Genomic DNA, 20,306 nt, shown 5'->3' with positions numbered 1-20,306 from the left:
CTGTGCGAGGCCCCTGTGGGTAGCGTCCTCTTGGGAGTGTCGATGAGTGTTTGTGCTCTTCTGTCCGATAATAATCCAAACCATTTCTCTCCCATGCTTTCTCCCCCTGCAAGGAGCGGAAGGTACACAACCTCTGCTGTGTTTGCTTTTTAGCAGTTACATCTTGTTGGGTTCCTTTTCTTTTTACCTTTTGCCTCCCCCCCCCTTCTTTTGTTTTTTTCAAACGTTGTAGATGTACGCCAAGTCTAATTTTGTGTCCTTGTCTTCATTTTGTGTGGAACTTCCATGTGTGCGTTATGTGGGCCATTTTGCATCCATTCACACTTGAATCTTCTTCTAATCCAACCTTTTGCTGTTCACAGCTAATCATTGTAATTTCCTACTTTTTCCACACAATGAAAGTAGTCATGTTGAGGTTTAAGCTGCCCCTCCCCATTGCCCATGTATGCGCTTTACTCATGGAAACTTCTCATAGTTTGCTTTTCTTTTCTTTGGTTAGAGCTTGCATCCCATGTTAGCCCTTATCATGTTTTTAATTTGTTTTTTAACCTCCAACTGAAATCAACAAAGTAAACATGGTTACATTTTGATCTGAAGTGTTTTTGCTCCTCATCCGGTGTTAAGTTTAATAATGTTCTGTCTTGTTTTGTTTGTGTTTTTTTGTTTGTTTTTTTAGGTTTTCATAGAGCTGAGTCACATTAAAAAGTGCAATACAGTGAAGGGGGTCTTTGTCCTGGAGGAATTTGGTAAATACACCATCTGTTGATTCTAAGCCTGTACTCGGCACGGCAGTAACTCAGTTTTGTGGTCAGCCTTTATTTTGGATGCTGATGCAGAACCATGGGGTTGCTGATAGAACCAAGACAGATTGAGTTCACCTGTCCATTTGGCAGAAGAACTGGGATCACTTAGGTGAGGCATCCAAGAAGTCCTGCAAGAAGTTGGGCGTTGCTCTTTAAAAGTTGAATTACAGAAAATAAAAATAGCACAGTTCTTCTAGCTTTCTTAAAAAATGCAAAATCCATCTATCCATTTCTAAATCTGTAGTCATTTTTTTTAATGAAAATTCCACTTTTGTTCCATTTAACTTATAGTTATGTCAAAACCCTTTTTCTCAACTTGACATAAGTGAAATTAGAAAAAAATACTTCAGTGTTTGATCCAATTAGATGTACCAGCAGTGATTCCCAGCCGTGCGAACAAAACCAAAAAATAAAAATATGTTCAGTATAAAATAGGGTTTGTTCCTATGGATATGCGTTTTGTACCAAGAGCCTGAAAGCAGTGGTAGTAACTCGCATAGCTCTGGAAGCCCAAAACGCACGTTCACATAGACTTTTCATTGGAAGTGGCTGTTTGAAGGTGCGTTGCTGAGGGCAGTGTGAGCTTTAGATGTGTAACTGTTGACACAACCATTCCACAGAGTTGTGTTCATGAATGGAGCTTCAGTCGATGAAACAGTGAGGCCCTTTGGTTGTACAGCGTTTGCATGGATAGAAGCTTTTATTTTGGTGTCAGCTGTGGGTTACACTCAACCAAATCAGGGAGAGGAGTAGCAGAAGTTTTTGGAAAAGTTCATGAAGGAGCGGAAGCTCCGCTGAGAATGTCAGAGCAGGTCACACGTTGAGCTGTGTTACTGTCGTGCCTCTGTGCTGCTTTTGTAATGTTGCCCTCATCTTTGCCACTATGAAAACCTTCATTCTCCAGCAGGTAAAGTGTTGTCACCTTTCTTCTTCAAAGTCAAACTGTACAGATATTTTCCTCGCTCCATCGCTCCTTTTTCTCCTTTTTGCGTTTTCGTCTGCTTCTTTCCTACACCGTTTGTTTTTCCCCTCGGAGATCATTCTAGACCTTTTTCTTTTTCTGATGGTCCAGCTTTGTATCAGAGCCGGTGGATTTCTGGGGTGGGACAGCTGGTTAGTGGGAGTTAAGCAGAGGGGTTTAACGTTTCCCACGCTCCTTCATCTGTCCTCCAAGCCTCTCCATCACTGCTTTGGGTTCACAGTTACTAATGAAAAGTCTCCCTGTCTCTCTGGACAGAGACAGCCTTAAGTTCTCCTCCTGTTTCTGTCATTTCACTGGTGAAACATGGGGGTCCAGCTGTAGAAGAGTTGCAGCCTCTTGTGATCACATTTGCTGCATTTATTTGTCTTATTTTGTGAGCCACGAATGTGTCATCAGCAGGGTTTCCTGTTTGAACACAACCCCCCCTACAGGCCCTTTAATGTACTACACTGATTTGATCAAATTCTCCGTGGAAAGTGGATCCTGTGCTGATGTCTCATGAAGGCCATTCTTGGCCCACACTGTATTCACATGTTATGTTGTTTTTTTTGAGAAGCCCACTCCTCCCAAAGCCTTCAAACGTGAACTCATGAAAGTTTCTGCTGCCTTTGAATTCTGTGTTTTGTCTCTTGCGCTGGCATAGTTCCTGAAACTAAAGAAGTGGTGATCCATAAGTACAAGACCCCCATGGTGAGTCCTCCTGTCCCTGCTTTCCATCAGTTTGTGCTTTTAGGAATGTTTCTTACTTTATTTAGTGCAACAGATGCTAAAGTTTTACATGTTTTAACAGCCAGAAAGAACTTCTAGCCTAAAATAAACTTAAAGACCCACTTGGATCATTTTTGATCGGTTGTAAAAGTGTCCCAGTGCTCTTTTAATTATGATTATGCTGTTTTTAGCCCTATTCAAAAAATGTTTTTTTATCTAGTGCTCTGGATTTTAAAAGCAATTCAGACACCATGCTTTCTTTTTTCTTTTTTTAAATGGCAAGTGATCAATTTCCTCAAATAAAAACCTAATAAATACGAACATTTTACGAAGACAATTTATGAATCCACTGTGTTCTGATGATAAAAACGTTGGTTTTCAGACACAATGCATTGTGGTCTTTATTTGCCAATCCGGTACCAATCCACTGGTTTTTCTCAAATACTTCTGGGAAATTTCTAGGCACTGGATTTTTGGAAAAGTGGATTCGGACAGCACTAGAAAATGATAAACACTAAGTAGAGCACCAAGTATTGAAAGAATTGGAACACAACCAGAGCGCCAGTAGTTTGTTTGAAATGTCCCTCTGGCAGGACTTTTAGGGTGGATCTTTTTGCTTTGTTCTGTTCAAATGCAGCTTATTAAACCTCCAAACCATCAGAAGCACTAAACCATCAGACTCCATCTTAAGGGTTTACCCATCGACTGTATATAAGAACTGGACGGAGTGTGACGACACCCATAGAAAACTGGTTACTTCCAGCTCCGACTATATAAAGTCAGTTCAGTGGCCATTTTTTCATGGCTTATAATTTGAATAACTTGCAATAAAGAAAACAAATTTCATGAGAATACATTTAGATTAGTAAGAACATATTAAGGGTATCAGAGCAAGAATGGTTATTCTGATAAAAGACTGCGTAATATCTGATTATTTCTCTATGGAAGTCAATAGGATTTTGTCTTCTTGGAACCAGCAGGGACTTCCTGTCTGGAACACCAGGGGAGAGGGGTCAGTCACTCAGTCCAGTTCTCATATACAGTCAATGATGGAGCCTCATGGACACGGCTGTTGGTTTGCATAGCATGAGATCCTCCATGAGCTTGTTGACCTGCTGCACCAAAGACTTGATCTGTGCTCAGATCTAATCTTCCTTAGTAAATCTGCTTTCAGCGGGAGCTTTAGTTTCACAGTCCACCTGCTGATCATCACGATTCTAAATGCTTGAAAGTCACCAGGCAGAGTACTTTAGTTCATTTGGGTCAGTAATGTTCTATGAAGGAGCTGCAGAACTCAGCTGCTTTAGTGTTCATTCCTGCAAACACATGTATGTCCAATAACTATGTCCGCTTTAGCGCATGCTTCCAGAAACATCCTCATGCTACGTTCACAGCAGGCGTGTGAATGCACTAAACATGTTCATTATACGCACTGTTTACACTGGACAGCTGCTACTCAATACTAGCACATGTCTGCCACCTACAGTGTGACCCAAATGATTATGCAAGTTATATGGAAGTGTCAAAAAGATCAAACGTTTTGTTTTTTATTAAACCCAGCAAACTAATTATCCCAATTAAAGCAAAAACGGCGAAAGTTCCACATTATGGAGCAGACCAACATTTTCAAACAATATGGGAAAGAAAAATGATCCCTCTGCTGCTGAAAAATGTGAAAAAATAAAATGCCTAAATATGATCATCGTACTATTAAGAGATTTGTGGCTGTTTCAGAGAACACAGCGGTTTGTGGAGATAAAGGCAGAAGGAGGAAGGTCTCTGCCAGACAAAGACATCTGATTAAGAGAGCAGCTGCTAAAATACCATCACGAAGCAGCAAGCGCATGTTTGAAGCTGCTGGGGTCTCTGAAGTCCCACCAACATCAAGCTGTAGGATCCGCCAGAGGCTTGCAGTTTTACATAAACCTTCTATTTGTCCAACCCTAAACAAGACGCTCAAGCGGCTGCAGTGGGCCCAGAAATGCGTGAAGAGTCATTTTCAAACAGTCTTGTTCACTGATGAGTGAACCCTGAATGGTCCAGATGGGTGGAGTAGTAGCTGGTTGGCTGATCGCCACCATGTCAGCAAGAAGGAGGCAGAGTCTTGTTTTGGGCCAGAATCACTGGGAGGAAGCTGGTCGGCCCCTTAAGGGTCCCAGAAGGTGTGAAATGACCTCTGAAAAGTTTGAGTTTCTGACTGACCACTTTCTTCCGTGGCACAAAAAGAAGAACCACGCTTTCCATAACAAAATCATCTGACCATCTCATGCTGCAAAGAATACCTCTGGATGATTGGCTGCTATGGGGAAAAAACTAGATAAACTGATGGTGGGGTCCCATCCTCCCCTGACCTCAACCCTACTGAGAACCTTTGGAGCATCCTAAAGCCAAATATCTATAAGGGTGGGAGGCAGTTCGCATCCAAACAGCAGCTCTGTGAGGCTATTCTGACATCCTGCAAAGTCAAGCAGAAACTTTCCAAAAACTCACAAGTTCCATGGATGCAAGAAATGTGAAGCTGCTACAAAATAAGAGGTTCCACGTTCAAATATAACTTGACCTACTAAGATGCTTTTGATTGGATTAACTTTTGATTTCAGTAAATATGCAGCAAATTCAACAAACGACCATTTTCAGTTCTTTGGAATCTATAAAATGCAATTTTTGAAATGACTGTTTTCTAGGTTTGTTCAATAACATTTAATATACAAAGTGACTTGAAAATGATGCTGATCATATCATTTGCATAATAATTTGGAACACTTGGAAGAAGCTTGGTGTGAAAAGTCAAAGCGCTGTAAATCTGGTGAATCCAGGCTTTTCCTTTCATATCTTTATCCCAAATTACGAAAGACTTTGTCTCCTAGAATTCCAGCCGGGCACAAACCGCAATAATTTTGTCCTTCATGATCAATTTTTAAACGGTTGGCTCTTCTGTGAATCAAAACATCCCTACCAAAGCCGAGCCCCCGATGGGTCAAAGTTCGGCCTGGTTTAACTTTAATGTAGAGCCCCAAAGTGGTCGTGGAAACCTGTGTAGCGCCGTCACGCCCGTTGGCTAGGCTGGCGTGAACGTAGCTTTAGATGGGTTGATTATTGTACGGTCCTGATCATGCAGATATGGTGGAGGTCGTCTCCGGCTCCGCCTGTCCTCACGCTCCTCCTGTGTTCTCCTCCCGCAGGCGCATCAGATCTGTTACTCCGTCCTGTGTCTGTTCTCGTACGTGGCTGCAGTGAAGGGGAAAGACGCCGACGGAAAACCCAAGATGCTCTCTCCGAGGCCTCTCCCTAGTTAGTCCCCGCCCCCCGCGCTGCACCTCCCGCTCCGTCCGTCTCCCTCAACGTGCCTCTCTACTTGAAATGGCATCTCAGACTTTTGACAATCCCCAACTTAAGTAAGCACACGCCCCTCCCCGTCGTCCCGTGTACGTACCACCGTGTAGATGCAGCTGTGTAAACACGTGATGTCATGTAAATAATCTCATCCTGTCGTTCACGCCCGACCACTGAAGCACTCGCCCGCTCCTTCCACTCCTCATCTTTCTTCTTGTTTTGTCTGCTGCCAAGAACTACAGTGAGGGCTTCCCCTCAGAGTGCATGCAGGACCTGTGCACAGCCTTGATGTGAACCACAGCGCCCCCGCCCCCGTCCCCATTCAGCTGTGTTATTCTGTGATGTGTGGTTATTGTAAAGTTCCAGTCTGTCCAAGTATAAACTGGTGAAACATCCAGAAGCCCTCCTACAGCGTGGAGACCCCCGACCCCCGCACACTGGACCACAGCCACGCATGTAAAGGCTCCTCCACGGTGTTTGAACCCTGAAAACTGTGAGTGTCCCGCCTCTAGATTTCCCCTTAGATCTCTCGTCTGTGCTCTGCTCTTGTTCCCTGCATGTGACTATAGGAAAATAAATATTATATATATATTTCTATATATAGTATTTATTTAATATATACATTTTCTGACTGTACATTGATCTGAAAAAAAATGTTACAAAAATGTTTATTTGCTAGATGTGCAATACTTCAGTAGTTAGCCATTGCCGGGTGTTTGGAGTGACCCGGCGCTCACAGGGTGAGGAATGTAAGAGATTTTCTTTTCTATCGGTGCGTTTCGGTCAGAGATTTTAGTGCGGCGTGTTTGTTCGGTGTCTTTAAAGATTTAACGTCGATCAATCGATTGCACCAGGCAGAAAACTGCTTTTTTTCTTCTCTTTTTAGGAGGAAGGCTTGTTTGTCAGCAGGTGCTGAAGAGTAAAGAGGTCATGTCGCAGTTTGACAGAAGACCAGAGGGGGGAGCTCTGCTCCTGTCCTCCTCTGCACCCCACGGGTCCTAAAATCTGCTTCTAGAAACGGTCTTTAGAAATCATCGCATACTAATGAACACAAAGTTTGGTTGTATTTGTTTCATAAATTGGAAAACAGTCCAAGTAAGCAGGAGTAGATTATTCCAACAACCTGTGTAAGATGCCAAGTCTTAAAAGGTTACTGCATTTTTGTGAAAAAACACTTCACACCTGCTGACAGAAGGCTCCGCCCTCACCTGCCTTTAAACAGATTTCATTGTTTTTCCTGTGAATTGTCAAAAAGGTTGGTAGAGTTATGTGTACGTAAACTGATTGAAGAAACAAGGTTTCCAGGAAAATCAAGAGTCTGTTTTTGAATTGATCAGGAAAGCAGTTTGCTGCTCTGTGATCGACTTGTCATGCCTGCAGCTGAACTGATCGGCTCCTCCAGGAAGTAATAAAAGTCCCTCCATCGCTAATTTCTCTCACGGTTTAAGCGTGCGTGTGTGTGTGTGTGTGTGTGTATGCAGTTTCTCCAGATCAGCAATATATTGGAAGAGGTTTTATTTTGATCCTGATGTGCTTGTATTTTCATAGGTTTACTGTGCAAAGGAAAGGTATAATAAACAAAACTCCATTTCAAAATAAGATGTGGGAGTTTGTTTGTTTTTTTTGCTTTATATGAACATTTCAGTTTTATCTGTCAGTTGCTCCAAAAACATTCAAATGATACTGGAAGTATTCTGGTATGAATGGATAATGTGCAGCTTTGGTTATAAATAAAGTTGTTCTAAATGAAGTTCGTAGCTCGTTTGTTGCCCTGGAAGTTCCCGCTCAACTTTATCATAAAACGGCTCAGCTGTGACAAAATGCACCAACACTGGAGCTGAATCATGTTTGTTTTTGGGAAGTAAAGAAACGCCATGACGGCGCCGAACAGCCGTGACATCAGTGCAGAGAGAAGGGAAGCATCCGTCTATAAAGACGACACCAGACGGCTGAAAACATCAAAACTTTATTTATAGCAGCTTCGTAAATCAATTGAGGAATTTTTACAACTTTCCTTACAAAAATAAAATGGTGTTGACATTTTTTTGTTTTTATTTAAAAAAAAAAAAGCTTCCCTAGAAAACAACGGGCGCTTGTGTGGACTGTAAAGGCATCGTGCTGGAACACTGCAAAGATCAGGCTAAATTGTGGAATCTGTTATTAAAAGAATGTGGCGGTACAAGCACCAAATATGGCATGATGGTAGCTGATGGCTCCTGTTTCAGAGAAACACGTTTGTCTTGAAGATCCAAAATGTTTAAAAACAGTATTTTCCACACTAGAGAAGGCATTTCAAAGCCTCCATTAAAAAAAGTCTTAAATCTGGATTCATCCTGGTTGTTTGTTGATGTTGAAGCGATTTTGAGAGAAACACGGCGCTCTGTTACGATGCCAGGTTGGGTGTTTTTGAAAGTGGAGATCCTAAGACATTCATTGAACATTGAATTTAGTTTTTGTGCCACTAAATCCACCGTTTGTCTGAAATGTCAACACAACCTGCTCAGCTAAAATGCTGTCGGAATGACTTTTTTCTGCCAGATTAATTTAGTTCATGTGCTGAAAATGTTCCAAACAGATCCACTCTCTTTGTGATTTCTTTTCTGACTAATCCCAGCATGTTCATGAGAGAACTGGATCACCTTTCTCTCACTTAAGGCAGTTTTGAATTTATCCATAAACGTACAGAAAAGCTCAAGTCGACACTAGACGGCAACAAAAAGTTAGTTTCCTTCTTCTGAAAGTCATGGGACCCTCACCCAAGTCATCGTAGATGAAAGGATTTCTTCTTTTCTTTAATTATTTTAGAAAAATAAACTGGACATTCAAATGTAAAACATAGTTTAAGCTACAAAATATCCAGAAAGCTTTGGGGTGATTCTGTTCACCTTTGCATTGTTGCGTTGCACTAAACTGAAGAGTTTAAATCGTTGCATCTTCGTTATAAGAACATCTTTTTGAACTACTGTCTCACGTTTGCCTTGCTCAAGAGCACCTGGGTTTTTGCCAACATGTTCTCAGAGTGGCGCTCACAGCTCCCCGTGGACGGCTTTGCGGAGGATCCGGAGGCGGGACATCACCTCGTCCCAGTCCAGGTAAGCGCCTTCCAGGTGTCGCAGCCGGTCCGGTCGGCTGATGTAGCTCCTCCTCCCGTGCAGCAAGCGCCAGTTGTCGAAGGTCACGATGTCGCCTGGAGACCGAATCAGAAAAGGAGAAGAAAGAAATGAGCGGAGGGCTCCACTAAAGCACAGACGCCACATTTAAACAGACGTTTGCTGCATTTGTTAGACCAGATTGTATTTGCAGTTCTTTCACCGCACGCACAGGAACTCACCGAAACTGGAACGCGTTTAGGACCCACAGAACAGGAATTTTTTGGGGGGGGGGCATCACGGTGGGTGAAACTCAAAAAATTGCTTATGGGGCTAAAAAATAAAGTCCTTCAACAAAACCCAAATACGTGTCGGAGGTGTCCGTGGAAAGTTTGAAATTATTTTGGGATGGGAACAGGACTTACGGCTTGGAGGCCAAGTTTTTGGCGTAGCTCGCACATTTTTTTTTACCAGAACGTAGTCAGAATATAATGCATGAATCACTGACAAGCTGAACAAAACGATAGAACTCATGCTATGAATATATTAGGTTAACAAAACCTCTGTTGACATGGAAATCCAAAAATTTACTTTTGCCAATTCTAATAAAAATTACAGAGTCCTGTTTGTTGCCCCCAGGTGACCAGAACATAAAATGGTTGCTATGGAGATAAAACCAACAGAAAAGCCACCATTTGGAAAAAAGTATTTTCTTTCAGGAATTTGTCACTTGTAGCTATGAAAGGGTGGCAGAGGGGGAGAGAGAGGGGCGTGCAGCACCTTAACCAATGAGAGGGCAGATGTTACGGAGGGGGCGGGTAGCACCTGTGCAGCTTTAAGGCCCGTACACACCGGGACGAATATTCGCCAGGCGTTATTCGCCAGCGTTTTTCGCCACGTTTTTTGTGTTCACACCCAGGCGATTTTCGCTGACGATGAGTGGAGTGAACATGCAATTTCATTCCCTGACATTAGATGGCGCTTAATGTAAAACAGAAATACTCCTGTACACAAGGTGGCGCTGCGCAACTTTACGCTTCTTAAAGTCGCTTTTCACTCAGAAGAAGAGAGCAAGTATTTACGCGCTTGTCAGAATCAAACAAAGAAAACATGAATATTTCAAGCACCAGTAGCTCCAACTGGTGCTTGGTTCGGGGATATTTTAGAATGTCCGTCATTATTTCTTCGCAGCAGTGTAGACGCTACTTGGCGTCTATCTTCTTCGCTGGTATGTGTGCTCAGCAAGGCAGTTTTGTGTTTGAGCGCCCCCAAGTTGTGTTTTACTGTAACTTCAGAAGCTCCAGACACGTGAGCAAAAGCGCCATTCTCATTGGTCGTATAGATTTCGACGCGACGCGTCGAAAAAAAAAAACGAACCCGAGGCGTTTTTTTTTTTTTGACGCTTTAACGCGTGGCGTTTTTTCGCGTCGGTGTGCACACTCTCGTTGGTGCCCTTTGTTTAGTCACGAGGCGTTAAACGAAATTCGTCACGGTGTGAACGGGCCTTTAGTCAACCTTTTCACTGCAAAAGCTGTGACAAAATGGATTTCAAATAATCTGCAGTGTAGCTGTGAATGGTAACCCTTGTGCTATTCTAAACACTTTAACATTGGGAATTGGGTCATCTAGACCCATTATGTGCTCTGAACCTTTTTTCTTCAATGATTTGTGATCTTCACTGGTGTCCATGGATTACATGAAATCTTTCCACCTTTATCCACCTTTGTCATGGTAGGGAGAACATGTTAATGCAAGGGTGGGGTCATGTAAGATAGCACAAGGGTTAAGATGGCCTAGCTGAAAAGGTTAGGGAGAGGAAAGCTAACAAACAATTAAACATATTTAAAAAGTTTCTTTGTGGAGGACAGAGCCAGTGGGGAAACTAAAGCAGAACCAGATCTTTGCCTTCATTAAGTCAGAGGACCAAGACGAATGTGGGGAACAGAATCCGGTAGTTTTTTCAAAATAAAACTTCTTTCAGGATCAAAAAAGAAACCGAACTGAAATAATCTATTTTTTTCTGTCTGTGGCCCGGTACCAAGTGACCCAAAATAAAAAACCCGGTTCTGACCTGGCTCCATTTTATAGGTGACCACGTTCTCCAGTCGGTTCATGATGTTCACGTAGGCCTTCAGGGCTCTGTAGAACGGCTGGACCCGATGTACGGGAAGGTCCAGCACCGAGTCTCTGGTGGCGTTGTTGTAATTTATCCTCACGACTCGACCCTCGGCGTCGACACTGGAACACCGAAGGAGAACGGTGAGAGACGCGAGGGTTTGTATTTTCCACTTTAATGAGTTCAAAGCTCTCAGGATCAATGGAGATGCTAACATTCAAACCCAAACGTGTCCTTTAAACTCAGATTTTGGAGGTCATGCAGTGTGAGAGTGGAGGTACTGGTTGTGGCCAGCAGATGGCAGTGTGAGACTTCAAATGACAGCCCTGCGTGGATGAGCTTCATCACTGCGGCGGGGCTCTGACGGTGTCTGTGGGGTGAACTCTTACTCGATGATGCGTTTCTTGGACTGCAGCATGAAATCGCAGTAGTCGGTGCCGGTGTCTGTGAAGTCCACGCGCACCGAGGTCAGCGTCCTGAAGGCCTCCGGGTCTTCTCTCTGCAGCTTCTTGGCCATGTGGAAGCCGTCCACCACCTCGCTCTCCCCCCCCTTCACAGCCTGGTTGATGCAGTGCAGAAACTGCACCTTTGAACACACAAACACACACACACACACGTTGCCTTTAAAACCCCGCCATCCTGCAGGAGAAATGCCCGTCGGGGCTCAGCAGCAGTTGGAATTCCTGTGAAATTCAACGAGCAGAGCAGACATCGGCTCACCCCAGGTGCAAAGTGCAGAGCGGGGTAGTCGGTATGCAGGCTGAGCTTCCCGGAAGTGTAGGCCACGTTGTTCGCCATGGCTTTGTCCTGGACCTGCCACGTGTGCCTGAGAACAAAGACGGCATTCATGAAGGAAGCCCCGCTTGAACCTCTACGCGTTTGCTTGCAGAAGATCAGCGGCGACAATTAATCGGCGTTTGCTGAAAAGCTGGGAGGGATCACTGAGGGGGGAGCGTGGGCAGAGTCCTCGGACTATAGACTCTTAAGTCTGTAACACTCTACAGTTACAGCTACGACTCTTCATTGAGATGCAGCAGCAGACGAGCACTAATGAGTCATCGTCTGTTGGCAGGGATGTGTTGTTAAGCAGCGCCTCTGATGGCGGACCTTCGTCCGCTTTGTGTTCTGGCCGAGTGGGTCTTGGTTTGGAATGCTTTCAGGTTGTTTCCCTTCATCTTCATCCTCAAATTATCTCCGCTGCAAAAACCCAAAGTGATGCACTCTGGCGGATGAAAGGCCAAACCGACTCGCTGATGTGAAGCTGAACACCAGGATGGGGGGGGGTCTTGGATTTAAATTTGACTTGGTCTTACCCGTAGAACGTCAGCCTCAGATAGCCAATCCTGTCCGCCAGTCTGGCCACTTGGCCCTCTTCTGCTGGCGCCCCCTTCAGGTAGACGATGCCAACGCGGCGCAGGGCCAGGAGCCACGCGAGGGCCGCCTTATCATCATGGAGCACCTCCTGGTAATCGGCTGTGGGGATGCGCAGTTTGGAGTCCCAGTAATAACGCTCTGAAACGAGACGGAACATCAGAGGAGGCTTTGTTCTGGGGCAGCCGAGTGGAACAGAGACACAAATGTGCTCCTGTAAGAACGCCGTCTGTGAAAGCGGCTTCCTCTCCGCATTGTTCCACCTCTTATCTTCCAGTTGCACCGACGCCTGTTTGCTCCTTCCAAATGGACATCAAACAAATAGATCTCCACTTTGGTTCTGTTCGGCTGAATGGCACGGATGGACACCAGTCAGGACTAATCCGTTGAAGCCGTGTCGTCCCAGAAACCCTTTTTTTTACTAAAATGGATCCAAATCTTCCAAATGTGCTGAAAAATTCAACTATAAACATCTTTTTTATTTATTTTCCTAGTTCGCTGTTCTTCAAAAACTGCAAATTCTTCTGTTTTTAGGTAATTTCCCCTCTGATTCAATTACAGTTGAATCTATTCTCTTTTTTCCCCCACTAATTTAAAATTTAGAGTAATTACCGTATTTTCCGGACTATAAGTCGCACCAGCCCAAAAATGCATTATAAAGTAGAAAAAAACACAGATAAGTCGCACTGGACTATAAGTCGCATTTTAACTTTCACAACCTTATATGACACAATCATAGCAGACTGTTTATCTAATAATTTCACAGTAATTCTTTCTCATACTTATTTATTTATTCCTTTCATGAAGCATCATTGGCCAACTAATACTCTGTTTTCATCCTGTATTTGTAGAAACAGTTGTCATTTTTATTGCATTTCTGAATCTATGAAATCATTGGAAAATAGAATATTGTGTTGTTAGCCTTCAAGATCTTAAAAAAAAGTTTGCTGATTCTCTGAGTCACTTAACATCCTCTTAACACTTAACATACCTCAAACATCAAATTGACCCAGGAACATCATCTCTGTTCCTCACAAATGAACATAACAGGAGGGTTAACAATGTATTTATTTCCATTTATTTCTAATATAAGTCGCTGCGGAGTATAAGTCGCACCCTTTGCCAAACTATGAAAAAAAGGGCGACTTATAGTCCGGAAAATACGGTAGAAAAAGTGGTTTGAATTAAAGCTGTGGTGTCTGGACCACAGGCACTGCTTGCCCCCTTTCAGAGCTGCATGTGATGAATTCATGGAAGAAAAAAAAAGAACTTCTTTTAAAATGGCAGCTTTTTTTATTGGTTCCATCTCCATAGCAACCATTTCATTTCTTAGCCGCCTTGGGGGGACGAACACGGCTATATAATTTTTAGAAAAATGAGCAAAAGTAAAGCTTTCAATTTCCTTGGCAACGTAGGTTTATTGTTAACCAGGTCTATACCTACCTATCTTCCTATCTACCGCCTACCTAATATGTTCATATTATTGAATTCAGCCAGGGATTCCTGTTTTCCATTTTCACAATATTCCGGTAAAAAGAAAACACAAACAAGAAGGGAACGCAAATTTTTCTGAGCTTGCTACACTACAGCTGTTCAAAATCTACAACATTTTCCCCCAAACAGCTTCCCAATGATGCTCGAGGAGTTAGGAGGCAATAAACTGAAATCTCTAGGAGGAATTTAAATTTGTAGCTGGTGCCAAAGCAGTTTTTTTCTTTTTTTATTCTAGTTGGTGGCTTCTTGCTAAGGTTAAAGGTCAACGAATTGTCAGTTGTGGTTGTAGACTTAACCTGGTGGCTGATGCTGGTGTGTACATTTTTTCTTAACCAAAAGGTTTTTTTTCCCATCTTGTCCGAAAACGTCAAAATTGCTACATTTTAAAATGGCCACCATACCTTAAGTCCTGTGGCCATCTCATAATAATTTCAAAACTTTGTTTTGGAAATCCCTTACACGTGTATTTTGGTTTTATTAGTGGATTTGAAAAGATTTTTTTGAGCTCCGTTTGAGATATTTTACTGTTTTTCTCGCTGTGATGTTATTATTTTTTTGTGTCTGGGTCAAATTTTTGCAAAAATAAACTATTTTCCCTTCAGTCCAGGACTGCTGCGGGACATAATGAGCTAAAGGTTTGTTAATCAGCTAAAAATGAATCTTTTTTTTAAATCAAAATAAGAGCATAAAGTGCTCCTAACCAAAGTTTGTTTTGGAGCCTTCACTACTGCAGTAACGCTGCAGAGTGCATCCTTCATGACGAACGGCTGAGAGAAAAACTACACGTCTCCATCAGACCCACTGGAAAAAAAAACCTCCACCCAGCTGTCTCCACTCCTTTTTCCAAGCCGTCTCTCTCCAGTCGCTTCCAAAGAAACAGCTGCAAAGTACATCTGCAGGAGTAGCGGGAAAAGGAAGCCTGATTATGTCTCTTCAGTATTTATCAGCCTAAAAAAACCTTTCAAACATCCTTGATTAGATGCAGATTAGAGAAAAAGCAGAAGACGTCAGCGAATGAGGTCGGATTTTAACCCCTCACTTTTTTCTAAACTGGGGGGGGGGGGGGGGGGGGGCAAAACAGAGGCTGCACGGGTTGCTACAATCGGTTTCTGGTTTATCAATTCAAACCTGTGGAAGCTCGTTATGGTGGAGGACGACAGGCCAGGTCAGAGGTCAGAGGTCCAGCCAGAACGCCACTATTACTAATGAAGGGAGGGTGAGTGTGTGGTAGCGGCGCCGCGGTGTACGGTGTGACAGGAACATCACGGCTCTGGCTGCATGTGGATCAGGTGCAGGTCAAGAAATATGCCCGGAGCTCAGGGGTGAACTACGAACACAGCAGGCGTTTGACGCTGGTTCTTGAAGGCACCTGTAGTGCAGCCCATCGTGTTCACACTGGACAGGCAGGGAGGGGCTTCCTCTTCTTTCTTTCTTTCACACATTCCATTATTTAATACTTGGTGTCATATAATTCCATCCAGGCACAAACCGCAACTATTCATTTCTCCTCAATGATCAATTTTTCAACGGTTGACACTCCAGTTCCATAAGGGGGACGTCATCCATGCGTCACAATCTCTGGTTGGTCAAAGTTCAGCCTGGTTAGACTGTTAACGCACATTTAACGGCTCGTGGGAACACGAGAGATTTGAAAAAACACACATTTAACTTAGACTTTTTACTGTAAGAGGCTGCTTGAGCGTGCGTTGCCGAGGGCGACGTGAACGTAGCCTGAGAAGATGATGATGAAAGCCAACAGCTGTTCGTGACTCATCAAGCTGCGTTTGGTCCAAAAACACGTCTTCAGTCTACTGTCATTGTTGACACGGATTTGGTCTTTTAATAACATCATTTTTAATTATTTGTACTTTTGGTCCAGATGGTTTTTTTTAAGAATTAATACACTCCATCAGAATAACTGAATCTTCTCCAAAGCTCCAACAGAAGTGGAGTTTTTTCCCCTGACATAATAAAGGAAAAGGCTCAAACTGCAGTCTAGCTTTAGTTTGACTTCACTCAGGAACATCAAGGCCACGGTTTTTATTGGTTTTCAAAGGCGCAGCTCGGCTCTGCCCTTCCACGTGTGGTGATGAAGAGCCTGAGGCGGCCAGAGCTGCAGCACAGACGCCTCAGGCTCCGCTGACAACAGATATGACGATGAAGTCACACAGTCTCAGAGTGAGGAGCTCGGGGGGTGTAGTCAGAACAAAACTAAAAAAAAAAAAAAAGCAGGCGAACTGGAGCGGCTTAAGGACCACACACTGATGTGGCGGGAAGCCAGGTTGAGTCTTTCTTCATCATTGCGAAGGAAATAATGACCATTTTAGTTTCATGTTTTGGGATATTTTGCTGTTTTGGATAATCCCGTAGTTTAGTTGGAGTAATTGTGCTCCGATCAAAGGGAAGGCAAACACAAAAGGATCCAAATCACCACCAAATTCAAAGCTCCCAGACCTGCTGCATGAACAAACAAGTCTAAAGACGCAGAGAGTCTGAAACTGCGTTCACACCCCCCCTCTGCAACGTGCGTCCAAGTGACCACTTTCAATGAAAACGCGCACACATGCACATTTCAGGCTTCTGTGCTATCCTATGTACTTTAACGTTGGGAGTTGGGTCATCTAGACCCACTAGACAGTGCTCTGAACCTTTTTTCTTCAATGATTTGTGATCTTCACTGGTGTCCATGGATTACATGAAATCTTTCCACCTTTGTCCACCTTTGTCATGGTAGGGAGAACACGTCAATGTAAGGGTGGGGTCATCTTGACCCCATAGGATAGCACAAGGGCTATCATCATTTCCTACATGACAAGAGTTCAGGTGTTTGAGCAGGACAGGGGTGGATTGGTGGTTCGATCTAGAACCGTGACGGTGTGGGATTTTTGATCACCGCTGTGATGAAGCAGCAGGAGTCGTGGTTAACCGCCCCCCGTACAAAAGTAAATAAATAATTACCAGTTATATTCTATTCAAGAAAAGAAAAATGCAGTCTCAATACAGAGCTAAATAAATGTAACTTTCTGAATTTGATTCAGAATTGTGTCCAGAGTTTATTGTGAACCTTAACTGAGGCGGTCCTGACATGGCGCATTTTTTCAATTTGGATGAGAGATAGCATAGCATTGTCACTGTAAAGTGGGGAGACGCTGTAGATTTCAACTCTCGCAGAATTTGTCTTTTTCCAGTCATCAACCCTAGTTCTAGTGGTTGCTGCATTACGTAAAATCTAACTTTCAGCGGCTGGGTAGCTTGGTTGGTAAGGTGGAAGGCTACCACGCAGGAATCCAGGGTTCAATTCCCGGAGAGGAATGAACAATGGTAGTGGGGTAGTGGGGAAATTACCAAAGCAATGGTGAGCAATTAACATTTCTCATTGAGGGTCCTTGGGCAAGACCTTTAACGCTGCGGGATGGGTCAAATGTGGAAATTTTGCACACCTAGGTGTGTGACAGATAGTGGGACTTTCTTACTTTATTATTAAAAATGGCAAACTCTGCATCCGGTGGACTAAAGCAGCCATAGGCTTTGGAATACCAGTCAAATTTTCTGTCCCAAAAGCCAGTCAAGACCAAAAAGCATGAGCCAGTCAGATATTTTACATTTGTCATAAATGGGAGTAATTGAAAGATACATTTTGTGGAATTGTACTTTAGAGAAGTGGAGCCGATGGATGATTTTACATTTTTTCAGCTGGTGTCTGCCGTTAACAGAACAAGAGTGAATCTTGGATAAACACTTTTCCCACTTTGATTCTGATATTTCTATGCCCAACTCCTCGCTCCAAGTTTTTGTTGATTTCACCCTGGAGCTATCATTATATAAATGCACTATTCTAGAAACCAAATGTCTGGAGGCAGGGGGACTTTTGAGAAAGTCTTAAAGATCATGTTCAGCTGGAAGATCTTGAAATTGTTTCATTTTGGGCAGTGTGAAATCATAGTTGACTATTTTTTAATAGAAGTCTACAGGATTTTAGCTTTTTGTGGCCAGCAGATCCTGCATTGGAAAAATGCCACACAAACATGTTAAAAACAACAACCTGCACAAACACTGCAAAACCTGCATCTTAAAAAAGTGAAAACATGTCTTGGTTACTAGAATTATTTTCCTAAAATTTAAAGGTGATGGTAAGACCATTTTTGTTCCCCATTGGTAGATATTTTTGCCAATGAAAAAACAAATCTGCCAATGGGGTGAGAATCTTTTCTTTCTTTCTAAGGGGCCCGTTTTTGCAGTATAACTTGAATGTGAGTATAAGTATGTAGAGCTTCAGGAAGCTCTAAACCTTTGCTGAGAGGACTGGTCACAGCTCACAGTGTACCAGCAGACCATGAAGTCCACATCCCAGCAACCCTGAAGCATCCGTGTCATCCTTACACACAAACAAGCGTGTTTGTATTTTAAAAGGTGCTGGTTTTTGTCAGGAGCAGCCTAGCCTCCCTCCGCTCACATAGTTTCCACTTAAACACATGTATGGTGTCAGGATGCCGGCGCATGCACGTGTGTTTTTTACTAAATGTGCGCATGAGTACGAGCCCCCTGCCAGTTTTGGGCTGCGTGTTGATTCGTTTGAAATTTCTTTGGTCAGGACACCTCTGACAACCTGACGGGATGGTGCAGGAGCGGAATCCGCTCCTCCCGCTGCAGCAGCTTTTTCCGGACGAGGACGTGTGAGGCTGCGGCTCCTGCGGCTGTCGAGCAGCTCCTGGCAGTTTGGCTCCCCCCTCCGTGCGCCGTTAAAAGCTGAAAGGCCTGCGTTGGCGTCTGGAGCGTCTGGGAGTCCTTCAAAGCTCTGCTTGAATCCCTGCTTTTGTTTAGCGGCGTGCTTGTGTTGCATCTCAGACCTCAGATCAGCCGCACTTCAGCAGTCTGCCTCAGGATTCCTCCGTTTCAGAGCCAGATGGGCAGTTAATTACAGAATAAAAGAAGGGGGGGGGGGGGCTCCTGCTTTTATTACAGCTTCAAACTGTGGAGATTTTATGGAGATTCTTCTGAAAATGATTCTGTCGCTCCAGTTGATGTGACACTGACAGCAATCAAAATTAAACATTTACCTAGACTCCTTCTGATAAAAATGGTGTTTTTAACGTGTTCTTGCAGCATTTTTCTGATGATGGAGGACATATTTCTGGAAAATTAGGCATTTCAACATTAAATTAGCAGTTAAAATCAACTAAAAGCTAAATTAAAAAGGTGGGTCTTGAGCCTCTTTACTCAAATTGTTGTGAATCCGGAGCAAATGGGAAAAAAACGCAGTTTGAAAAAGATCATATTTGCGATGTAGAAAATCTGCTGGGTGTGGCCACAAGGACAGAAACATTATAAAATAATAACAAAACATTCCAAAGGATAAAAAAAACAAAATATTCATTTTTGTACAGATATTTTCAATCTTCCTCAACAGTAAAAGTTCATGTTATAATCATTTGAAATTACCATACAAAGTCAATAGACTTATCTTTTATGGTTTATATGTTTTCTAGGAATTTTACGTTACAATTTCATTTCCATTTATTGCACTAAAAATGAGCTCCATTTGTGGATTTATAGATTATTACCTTTGTACAGGTATCAGTTCAACTATGATAAAACATTCAAAATTATTCCATCGATCAGCTGTTTTGAACACAACAGTCCAAGCGCCAATGTTCCTGGGTCACTTCAATCCCCACCACCACCCACCCACCCACCCACAGTGAGCTAAACACTTAAAGGCACCAAAACCAAGAAAGAGATTTTTCAGCTTTTTTTGGTTTGTTTTTATGGAATAATGCTAAGCTGCAACATCTCCACCTGCTTCGGGTCAACCTGACCCACAGACCCCATTATGTCTTTGGGTCAACCTGACCCACAGACCTAATGGGGTCTGTGGGGGGCTTTTGCCATCATGTCCTTCACGTTTTTGTCATCAACCTGCAGTCAGCGTTGTTTCAAATCCCAAACCGGGCATCAGTTCCGCAAATTAGGTCTGTGGGTCAGGTTGACCCACAGACCCCATTATGTCAGGTTGACCCACAGACATAATGGGGTCTGTGGGGGGCTGTCCTTCACTTTTTTGTCATCAACCTGCAGTCAGCGTTGTCTCAAATCCCAAACCGGGCATCAGTTCCGCCAAACAAACGACAAACCCAATTATATGAATCATTCAGCTTCCTGGGCGGTCTGGTTTAAAGGTGCTGACACCTCAAAAGAGGTGACAAAGCAGGGGGGGTTAACCCAGATTTAGCTCCAGTGTGAAAGGATTACAGGAACACACAGTGATGGATCAGCGCAGCATGTGGGAGAAAAATGGTGAAATGACTGAAAATGCTTCTTTTTTTACGTTTCCAGAGAATTGGCTTTATTTCCAAAGGTCTGGCTGACCTCCAGCACGTCTGACGTTCTTCACTCGAGCTGCTAAAATCATC

The 20,306-nt window shown here is 43.3% G+C and overlaps 2 protein-coding genes across 51 annotated transcripts in view; one reads left to right on the top strand and one right to left on the bottom strand.

The window, feature by feature from the left end:
* madd (MAP-kinase activating death domain) overlaps window positions 1–7,576 on the top strand; it is a 65,690-nt gene extending 58,114 nt beyond the window's left edge. For 33 of the 50 annotated variants that reach the window (XM_078945074.1, XM_078945069.1, XM_078945050.1 and 30 more), the window contains 3 exons: window positions 677–746; window positions 2,429–2,475; window positions 5,676–7,576. In XM_078945074.1, the coding sequence (XP_078801200.1) occupies window positions 677–746; window positions 2,429–2,475; window positions 5,676–5,789 (231 nt within the window). In that variant the 3' untranslated portion in view covers window positions 5,790–7,576. Of the gene's footprint in view, window positions 1–676; window positions 747–812; window positions 1,220–2,428; window positions 2,476–5,675 lie in introns of those variants that run through there. The other 17 variants (XM_078945063.1, XM_078945066.1, XM_078945059.1 and 14 more) reach the window with 5 other exon arrangements.
* A 200-nt stretch (window positions 7,577–7,776) lies between these two features.
* bbox1 (butyrobetaine (gamma), 2-oxoglutarate dioxygenase (gamma-butyrobetaine hydroxylase) 1) overlaps window positions 7,777–20,306 on the bottom strand; it is a 29,899-nt gene continuing 17,369 nt past the window's right edge. Inside the window, exons 4-8 of the mRNA XM_004066938.5 lie at window positions 12,345–12,543; window positions 11,752–11,857; window positions 11,421–11,617; window positions 10,987–11,153; window positions 7,777–9,013 (exon numbers count right to left, since the gene is read on the bottom strand). Coding sequence (XP_004066986.1) covers window positions 8,853–9,013; window positions 10,987–11,153; window positions 11,421–11,617; window positions 11,752–11,857; window positions 12,345–12,543 — 830 coding nt within the window. The 3' untranslated portion in view covers window positions 7,777–8,852. The remainder of the gene's footprint in view (window positions 9,014–10,986; window positions 11,154–11,420; window positions 11,618–11,751; window positions 11,858–12,344; window positions 12,544–20,306) is intronic.

Source organism: Oryzias latipes, chromosome 3 (assembly GCF_053564925.1).
Source record: "Oryzias latipes strain Hd-rR chromosome 3, Olatipes_Hd-rR_3.1".
In the NCBI taxonomy this organism is placed as follows: Eukaryota; Metazoa; Chordata; class Actinopteri; order Beloniformes; family Adrianichthyidae; genus Oryzias; species Oryzias latipes.
The sequence above is the reverse complement of the archived record's forward strand: the minus strand, read 5'-3'. Positions and strand labels throughout refer to the sequence as shown.